Here is a 10,232-nt window from a genome sequence, read left to right as displayed (position 1 = left end):
GACAATAAATCCATGAAAATATTAATTAAAACTTAATTAATTTTACACTTTAAGATTAATAAAATGATATTTTTGAGCACTAATCACTCAGCATGAGGATCCTGCCTCAACCGGGAACTTGATGGTTGGTCGCGCCTTCAAGCTGACCAAGGAGAGAATCACCAAAATCGCGAAGCACGAATGCTGCCGAGAGGCAATGGCGGCTACGGAGACAATGGGTGTTGACCCAATTCTGAACCGTGTGCTGAACAAGTTCACTAGTGTAAGTCATCTCCTTTTGTGAAACAGGTCTTCGTTAGTTTACTGTTTGTTTAATTTTTGTTCTGACTGCAGGCCGTGCTAACCCTTACTGCAGGCCGCATCCGCCTAGGTGCTGTCACCGAGCAGGCCAGGACCTCGGAGCAACGGCACGAGGACGAACTCAAAGCTGTTGAGGCCAGACATGCTGATCAGCTGGCGGCAGTGACTGCGGAAAAGGCCCAACTGGCTAAGGAGTTGGAGGAGAAGCTGAAGTCTCTGGAAAAAGCCCGCGAGCAGAGGGACCAATACAAGGAGTCCAACCGCTCTAACTATAAAGTGGCTAAGCAGCTTGAGCTAGACTTAATCGCAAGCAGGCAAGAAACAAGAGATTTGGAGGGTCGAGTTGAAAACTTGGAGAAGACCAACGCTGCCAACTTCGAGAGGTACAAAAATGCCACCCTGAGGTGCTTCTACGATTTCTGGAAGCATAATCAGGGTGCCAATTTTGACTGTCTTCCTGAAAACGCGAGGGAAGCTGAGCTGGCTCGCTGCGCAGCTCAGTTGGCTGAAGAAGAAAGATCGAGGGTCCCTGCTTCCCCCGAAATCTCGCTGGCCGCTGGGATGGAGGGTGTAGACAATGAAGCTGTCGACTAGAACCTTCCCCATGATCCTCCAGCTCCTCAGTCTTTTCTATTTATATTTCTTTCCTTTTTTTTTTAACTACACGACCTATGGGTCGTGATGTAAAGACAATGATTTTTTGGTTTGCTGCACGGGCAGCTTTTACTTTCATTTTTGGACAATTACATCCAAGCAGTTACTGCTTGCGGTGTAAAAGGATCGCTTTGATATTATAATATATTTGCATATTATTATGACATCTATTTGTTCGCATGACCGAACTTAGAATAACACTTTGGTTTGATTTAACAAAATATCAAAATTTTGAAAAATACTCTAAGTGCCCTAGCATGCTTTCACTTATTTTGCTCATGTGTTTACATATCTTTTAACGATATGCTTTGCTTACTTGTACCTTGTATGCCCCCCAAGTGATCGGGGAGCTTTAGGTCCTTGGTCACTTGCCTTGACTAGAACCTGCCCGAACGTTACTGCTCGTAGTAATGGAATTAAAATTATAATACAGCAAAACAACACACGTAATGAGCAAATACTTGTAATAAATACAATAGTTGGCAAGAAATGACTGGCTGAGCACAATCCCTTTTATTCTCGTAGTAAATGGACTAAACATGTCTTTACGAGTGATCAATAAGATCTTACACAAAACTTGTAAAAAGTAAAATTTGTACAAGCCAATTCTTTAAGAAGAATTGTTCATTGATAATACTTGCGCAGGTGTTCTCCATTCCAATATCGAGGAATGAGATCTCCGTTTAAGCATGCAAGTTTATAAGTGCCTAGGTGAAAGACTTCATCAATCTGGTAAGGCCCTTCCCAATTTGGCTCGAGTACTCCAGCAGCTTGGTCGCGGGTGTTAAGGAAAACTCTTCGGCGCACAAGGTCTCCAACATTGAATTTTATTTCTCGTACTTTAGAGTTGAAATACCGGGCGACCTTCTGCTAGTATGTAGCTACTCGGAGCTGGGCTTGTTCACGCCTTTCATCAATCGAGTCCAAGGATTCCATCAATAGTTGGTTGTTAGAATCCTGGTCGTATGTTAATCTGTGGTGCGAGGGTGGATCCAACTCGACAGGCAACATGGCTTCATACCCGGATGCCAAGGAAAACGGGGTATGACCTGTTGCTATTCGGTGGGAAGTTCTGTACAACTAGAGGACTTCAGGCAACTATTCTGGCCATGCTCCCTTAGCTTCTTCAAGTCTTTTCTTCAGTGTATCCTTCAGCGTTTTGTTAACTGCTTCGACTTGCCCGTTCGCCTGGGGATGAGCGACTAAAGAAAAACTTTTGATAATATCGTGACGTTTGTAGAAGTCTGTGAATAGATCACTGTCAAACTGGGTGCCGTTATCTGAGACTATCTTCTTTGGTAATCCATAGCGACAGATGAGGTTTTTGACTACGAAGTTAAGCACTTTCTTCGTCGTTATGGTTGCGAGTGGCTCAACTTCGACCCATTTGGTGAAGTAGTCGACAGCAACCACTGCATACTTTACACCACCCTTTCCTGTAGGCAACGATCCGATTAGATCTATTCCCCAAACTGCAAAGGGCCACAGACTCTGCATCTGTTTTAACTCGTTGGGAGTTGTTCGTGGGATTTTAGAAAACCTTTGACACTTGTCACATTTTCGCACGAACTCCATAGAGTCTTCATTCATGGTTGGCCAGAAATATCCCTGCCTTAGGATATTTTTTTATAGGCTTTGCCCCCCAGTGTGGTCTCCGCAAAAGCCTTCGTGTACCTCCTTCATCAACTCTTTGTCTTTCTCCTTTGTAATACATCTCAGGAGTGGCAGTGAGTATCCCCTTCGGTACAGGATTCCATCAACCAGGATATACCTAGCAGCTTGCCGCTGAAGGGTCCTAGCTTTGTTTCTGTCCGCTGGTAGCACGTCGCTTGATAGATACTCTACATATGGCGCCATCAATGTATCCGTCATCTGGATGACCAGAGTGGTTTCTGCTGCTTGGATGCTGGGCACGGATAGTCGCTCGACTGGCACTATGTTCAGAGTGTCAGCGTCCTTTGCACTTGCCAACTTTGCCAAAGCGTCTGCGTTGGAATTTTGATCACGAGGCACTTGCTGGAGAGTGTATCTGTCGAACTGGGCTAACAGATCCTTTGCTTGTTGAGATAGGCGACCATCTTCAATCCTCGCGCTTGATACTCTCCCAGGATTTGATTCACGACTAGTTGAGAATCACTATAGACATCAAGCACTTTTATGTTCATATCCTTGGCTAACCGTAGTCCAGCGAGCAATGCTTCATATTCAGCCTCATTGTTAGAGGCAGTGAAGTCAAATCTTATGGCATAGTGAAATCGATGCCCTTTCGGTGTTATCAATATTACTCCTGCTCCTGCGTGGGATTCGTTAGATGATCCGTCTGTGAACAATTTCCACGAGGGTGCTTGGATTTGACATTCGGGTTCGCTAGGCTCCTCGATCTGCTCGCCACCCGCGGGCTCTGTGAACTTGGCGATGAAGTCAACTAAGGCTTGTCCCTTTATCGCTGCTCGCAGCAGGTAGGATATGTCGAACTGCCCGAGTTCGACTGCCCACTTTAGTAATCTTCCGGCAGCCTCTGGCTTTTGCAGGACTTGCCGAAGAGGCTGGTCGGTTAATACCGTAATCGGATGGGCTTGGAAGTAAGGCCGCAGCTTCCTAGAGGCCATTACTAAGCAGTAGGATAACCTTTCAATGGGGGGATATCTTAATTCTGCTTTGATCAGTCTTTTGCTTACATAATGTTCTGCACACCTTCTTCTTCTCTCACCAGAACAGCACTAGCAGCATAGTCCGTGATTGCCAGGTAGACGAACAAAGTCTCTTTATCGACCGGCTTCGACAGGATGGGTGGCTACGCCATATGCGTTTTTAGTGCTTGAAAGGCCTGTTCGCACTCATCTGTCCATTCAAATTTCTTATTGCCTCTAAGTAGGTTGAAAAATGGGACGCACTTGTCCGTTGATTTTGAAATAAATCTGCTGAGAGCAGCAATTCTCCCGGTTAGGCTTTGGACATCCTTAATCTTCACTAGCGACTTCATCTCGATCAGGGCTTTTATCTTCTCAGGATTAGCTTCAATTCCTCTTGAGTTAACTATGAATCCCAAGAACTTCCCTGATCCAACTCCGAAGGAACATTTAAGGGGATTTAACTTCATTTTATATTTATTCAGGACGTTGAAGCATTCCTGCAAATCCCTTACATGTCCTTCTGCCTTTTTTGACTTAACCAGCACGTCGTCGACGTAAACCTCCATGTTTGCACCGATAAGCTCCTTAAACATGTGATTGACGAGTCTCTGGTAAGTCGCACCAGCGTTTTTCAAACCAAAGGGCATCACTTTGTAACAGTAGAGCCCTGTATCGGTTCGAAAGCTAGTGTGATCCTCATTAGGGGGATGCATACTGATCTGATTATAACCAGAGTATGCATCCATGAATGAGAGGATCTCATGTCCTGCAGTGGCATCGACCAGCTGGTCCATAATCCGAACGCTTGCTTAAGTCCATAAATGGATCTTTGTAGTCCATAAATGAAACCGTCTGCTTGTACCATAAAGATACTTTTATCAAGGTGACCATTCATAAAAGTCGTTTTGATATCCATTTACCAAATCTCATAGTCAAAATGATATGTATATGTGTATGCTGTGCTACATACACTACTAATTATATATATATATGTATATACGCGTTTGAAGGTATAGCCTTCTGGATCACTTGAAGAATGGTCAGAACCTTGAGAAGACTTCAGAAATGGAGCTTTTACATAAAGCACGTATTGAGGACTGCAAATCACTACTACAAAATACCCTTTACGGGACACTTTTTTAGAACACGCACCTAAATACAAGTCCTTAAAAATATTTATAGAGTTTTTAGGACACTTATTGAGAGTCCTGAAAAAACACAATTTAGGACTCGCAATGAGTGTTCTAAAAGAATATGCGAGTCCTATAAAAATCTGGGCTAAAAAAATAAGTGTTTTATTTAATAATTTTGAGGACTTGCTTTGAGAGTCCTTAATACTCTTTTAGGACTCGCAATGAGTGTCTTAAAAGAATATGCAAGTCCTAAAAAAATATGGGCTAAAAAATAAGTGTGCTACTTAATAATTTTAAGCACTTGCTTTGGGAGTCCTTAATACTCTTTTAGGACTTGCTGCGACTTCTAAAAGAGTATTAAGGACTCCCAAAAACAAGTCCTTAAAATTATTATGTAAGACACTTAAAAAAGCTATCATAATTTTTGAAATTATCGGGTTAAACAATAGAGAACTCATCAGCACTACATTTGGGGATTTATTCAAAATCACAACATTTAGGGTTGGTAGAGAGGTGAACGGCGGCTGTAGGTGAACGACAGTGACGGTGGGAACGGCGTCGATGGCAGCTGGGTTCTCGGCTCCAGCAGTCTCGCCAGCGGCGTGCTTCTTGGCGTGGGGTGCTGGTTGCTCACGGTTCCAGCAGGTGGTTCCGTCTCTCGGCGTGCTTCGGTGGTTTCCATGTATATATTTCTTTGCTTATATATAGACCACACATCTTTGCGCTGACAAACAAATAAAAAGGTATGTCCTGTTAGTGATGGTGAGAAAATATCACTTTGGGGCTAATATTAATTTTAGATTGCTACGGGTTTTATTATCGTTTTTTCCTCATTTGGGTTATAGTATATAATCTATTATAGTTGTTTATATATATATATGTAGTATTAGTGCTATTCGAAACAGAATTATAGAATAGACACACACACATATATATATATGTGGTGGAGGTCCCATAAATAGGAGCTTTGCATCGATCTCTCATTTTCACAGATAAAGTCATTATTTTCTAAAGCAAACCTTGTGTGTTCTGCATTTTTTATCAGTATGATCTGCAAAAACATACAATAATATATATATATATATATATATATATACATATGAATAAAGCAAAACAATTTGGTGAAAGCATTATAACAGGACCTTTCCATTTGTGTTGCCTTTTTCCACTTCCTTCATCTTCATTTCGTTACCTTCAGATTTAGCGAAGTAATGGTCACCTGATTAAAAACAGTAACAAAATAAGGAAACTGCCTACTTGGAAATTAAACATTATAACATTTAAGCAATTTGGTCTATGCTAATAATACTAAAAAATGAGTTATGTTCTAAAATAAGACATTAATAAATAACCATAACATACTACCATTACTTGTGATCTTATGGCCTAGTGGGGCCTTTCTTCTCATTTAGTCTTTATGCCCCAAAGTACTCTTTCTTTTAAAGCAATAGCTTTGGCTCTTTCTTTAATTAGATGCAATAATCTCATGGGATCTTTCCTCTGCTGCAATCTCTTGGCCCAGGACACTTTTATTTTGAGGCAGTTTTATGGGGTCTGATAGAGTCCCTTGGGCCCTATGATGGAAGTTTAGTAAAAAGTGCAAGCATAGGAAAGGGTTTGGTAAGAAAATAGATATTTATTTTGTTTAAGATTTTTACATAAATACTACTAGAGTATGCCACTGCACAATTTTTTCCTTATTCAAAAAATTAAATATATCATTTTTTTGTCTTTTCTCTAGCATACCTGGGTTCTCGGCTCCAGCAGTCTCGCCGGCGGCGTGCTTCTCGGCGTGGGGTGCTGGTTGCTCACGGTTCCAGCAGGTGGTTCCGTGCTCTCGGCGTGCTTCGGTGGTTTCTAGGTATTGTTTTATTTTATTTCTTTGCTTATATATATATATATAGTTGTTTATATATATATATATGTAGTATTGGTGCTTTTGGTAAAGAGTTGAAGATTTGAATTATATGCTCACAGTGACTATATTTTAATTAAACTCAGTTGTTGAAAGAGTTGAAGAGTGTTGTATTATCTTTATTTCCTGGATATATATAAATATTTATATATATATATATATATATATATTGTTGTATCTTCAAAGTCCACGGTCTACAACATTGGTTAATTTATTCTCTTTTAGGCCAATATTCCATGACTTTTCTATATTCTATTTTCCTTTTGGACTTGAATGAAGCTTCTTGCTTGGATCCATGTACAGTCTGACATATATAGTTTATTACAGTAAACATGTAGAGACTCCTCCTTGAAAAGACAAAACTATTATCCTTTAAACAAAACTAGCTAATAATAATAATTTTCAAATATACATACATACTATTAAAAAACAATATTCAAGAAGCTAATAACAAAAAAGGACTCAAAAAAAATCTTAGAATATAATTAGGTAATAAGTCAACTTTGGCATGATTATTATACTATCTCTGTAATTTTCTCATCTACTCGATACAAATATAGATGTATTTATGATTAATGGTAATATAATTGATAAAAGTGATCATGATGAGTATATGTATACATACATAAGTGTTGAGTTGTCTGTGTTGTAGATTATAATTATGTATTATTATTTTTTCAAATTAGAATATCAATGTTAATTTTTGTTTCATAAACTAAAAGAGATTGGGAATTCGGAATATACTGGGACAACCCTCTTGACATCGATACCTACTAGAAAAACTACTTTTTTTTTATAAAAAAAATCCTGTTTTTTTTTTTTATTTTCTTCTTTTTTTTAATCGAAGTTATATATTTAATCCTTCTCGGTGGGATGATTCCTGAAGATGCGATCTCTTTATTTTATGGCCTCATATATGGCCGATCACATGTCATTATTTAATAAAGTGCACTGTAGTGTGTAAGGCTTACATTTTCTTCACCCCCAAATTCAAACTTAAATCATTATAAAAAATTATTTCTTTTTAGAATATTTTTTCCTTATTCAAAAAATTAAATATATCATTTTTTTTGTCTTTTCTCTAGCATACCTGGGTTTTGACTTATGCACCATAAAACTTGGAATAATGAAATGCATTATGTGTTTATGTCACGAGTAAACTACTATTGAAATGTCCTTTCTATATTAATTGAGTGATGCTAGTCTCACACAAATATTAAACACAATAAATAATTACAAATGATAATGTTTCATTAATTTTAACTATTTATATTTTTAAGTGGAACTTACATTATTTTAAATTATGTGGTGGTGATAAATTATACATCAACTGTGTAATTTTTGTTTCACTATTATTAGTCATCTCAATTATGTGATAAATACAAAAAATATATCCATGTACAATGTATATATATTAACATAAACTCATCTTATTTTTATTGAATTAATAAATTATGTGTATGAGAAAAACTAATTCCATTAAATTAAGAATATTATTAATGGTGTTTAATATCATTTGGTAGAGGATATCACAATTTCGGTATAATTTAATAGTGATGATGATGAGTATATGTATACATACATAAGTGTTGAGTTGCCTGTGTGTTGTATATGTATAATTGATAAAAGTGATGATGATGTTTTTATGTCTAAATAAAAAAAGCTCTTAAAGTGTTCATTAGACAAATAATAACTGTTGATACAAGTGTGACTTGTAAAAGAATATACAAGTATGTATGCATATATTTGTTATGTTGATTTTAACCTTTTTAAAAGAGCATGTCAACATCAGACATTTTTCTTGTTTTATAATGTTGATTAAAATGAATTGGTTAATATTTTGATTGGTCTTAAAGCATTGGATTGGAAGCTAATTGCAAGAGGTATGTTGCATTTGATTTAGTTTTTAAAAAATTTAATATTTTACAATTTTGAATGATAACTGTACTACTTTAGTGGAGTTTGAATATCTTAGATATTCATCCGTAGTGAAGTAGGTTATGAGAATTGTGTGCTGCGGTGATAACGGAAGATTGAGAACTTGCATGTCTTAGTGAAGTAAGTTCTGAGAATTTTGTGTGCTGCGATGATATATGGATGGAAATCTGTGTGTTGTTTGATTTGTTTGACATGTTGGTGTTGATTGTGACAGATGGCTAGGCTAGTAAATTAGGAGATATGTTGTCCAAATTTCTATAGATTTTCTTGTACTTAGTTTTGTTTTGTATGTTTATTTTATTTTATTTTCGTAATTTTAATTTTAATTTTTTATTAAAACAAATAGGCGCAATATGGAAAAAGAATGAATGTTAGTTGATAGGTTGTCAGTAGAATATATAAAAGAGGTCGATGAGTTTCTTAAATTTAGTTTGGATCATGCCAAAGATCCAAACTATATTTGTTGTCCTTGTAGTAAGTGTGGAAATATGAAAAAGATGACTATCACAATGATAAAAAGAGCACTTATATTTCCACGGGATAGACCAAAGTTATAAAATATGGTATTGGCAGGGTGAAAAGCTTCATGTTAATATGCTTTTCATTGATACAAACAAATAGAATTTAAAATCAACAACTTTGTAATACTTGTTCTTTCAACAGGAGCTTGGATGTTATTTTTATTATATCCCAATTGGCATTATTGTTGTTTTCTCGATCCTCTCAATGCACCATTAGATAACAGGACATCTATCAAGGAGACCATCCATGATGCATTTGAGATGTATTTCACAGAAAGAATAAAAGCACGTCAAAAGATCAACAAACGCACATCGGGAGTAATGTATTTTCAACCTACGGTATGTTTTTATTTGTATAGTTTATGTATATGTAAAGATGTTTAAGATAAATAATACTAAGAAAAATACATGTATTACCAATCTTTATATAGTGCCGTAAACAACCAAACAATATCGATTGCAGATATTACGTTATGAGGATGATGAAGAGTGTACTTATCAATGCCCCTCATATCAAACATTTCTTGTGGAAACAGGTAACAAACAATATACAACTACATAATATTAATCTAGTATAATTTTTGTATATGCTTTGAATTTATTACCACAAATATAGTTCTAATTAAAGTTTTGTTTCTTTTTTTTTCCAGTTCACCTCTCACAAACTATATACTACTCAAGAAATTGACGAAGTTCGAGAAGAATGGGCAGTGTCATTTTTACAATTGGTTAGAGCAAAATGAATGATGTTATAGCTAGCTAATTACAATACATATGTTCAGAAATTTTAAATTTCTTTTGCAAAATTTTTTTGCCATATTTTTAGTATTTTCTTTTCAAATTTCTTTTAATACATTTTCGACACTCAAATTGATATATATTTTTAAATTAGAATGAAAATTGTAGCTGCATTTTTTTTTAAAAAAAATTGCTTTTAAGGGCATGCAAAACGAGTCCTAAAAAATTAATTAAAGACACTCAACGAGATTTTTTAGGACTAGCGTTGCGAGTCCCAAAAAATCACTTAAAGGCACTCAACCAAATTTTTTAGGACTTGCAAAAATCTATTAAAGGCACTCAACCATATTTTTTAGGACTTGCACATTTTTTTAGGACTCCCTTTGCGAGTCCTAAAAAA

The 10,232-nt window shown here is 36.7% G+C and overlaps 1 protein-coding gene and 2 long non-coding RNA genes across 4 annotated transcripts; all 3 read left to right on the top strand.

The window, feature by feature from the left end:
• Nucleotides 1-3: 3 nt before the first annotated feature.
• LOC133804694 (uncharacterized) lies at nt 4-1,447 on the top strand. 2 transcript variants are annotated; one of them, XR_009878581.1, is made up of 2 exons: nt 4-262; nt 356-1,447. XR_009878581.1 is itself a non-coding variant. In XM_062242836.1 (2 exons), the coding sequence occupies exons 1-2, from the start codon at nt 122-124 to the stop codon at nt 892-894; spliced, it is 702 nt and encodes a 233-aa protein (XP_062098820.1). In that variant the 5' UTR covers nt 4-121; the 3' UTR covers nt 895-1,447. The 2 variants fall into 2 exon arrangements, 1 of the variants encoding a protein (XP_062098820.1); XM_062242836.1 differs by having other exon boundaries at nt 334-1,447.
• Nucleotides 1,448-5,626: 4,179 nt separating this feature from the next.
• Nucleotides 5,627-9,427, top strand: LOC133805142 (uncharacterized). The gene is made up of 3 exons (XR_009878861.1): nt 5,627-6,340; nt 6,462-6,581; nt 9,237-9,427. It is a non-coding gene; the product is annotated as an uncharacterized LOC133805142 (long non-coding RNA).
• A 134-nt stretch (nt 9,428-9,561) lies between these two features.
• On the top strand, nt 9,562-9,964 carry LOC133805143 (uncharacterized). The gene is made up of 2 exons (XR_009878862.1): nt 9,562-9,630; nt 9,745-9,964. It is a non-coding gene; the product is annotated as an uncharacterized LOC133805143 (long non-coding RNA).
• The last annotated feature ends 268 nt before the right edge of the window (nt 9,965-10,232 follow it).

Source organism: Humulus lupulus, chromosome X (genome assembly GCF_963169125.1).
Source record: "Humulus lupulus chromosome X, drHumLupu1.1, whole genome shotgun sequence".
In the NCBI taxonomy this organism is placed as follows: domain Eukaryota; kingdom Viridiplantae; phylum Streptophyta; class Magnoliopsida; order Rosales; family Cannabaceae; genus Humulus; species Humulus lupulus.
Note: the sequence above shows the minus strand (reverse complement) of the source record. Positions and strands in the feature narration are given on the sequence as shown.

Coding starts and splice junctions, on each gene's coding strand:
- LOC133804694 (XM_062242836.1), top strand. CDS start 122: ATGGTTGGTCGCGCCTTCAAGCTGACCAAGGAGAGAATCACCAAAATC. Junction 263..333: donor TGCTGAACAAGTTCACTAGT/GTAAGTCATCTC, acceptor TTCTGACTGCAG/GCCGTGCTAACCCTTACTGC.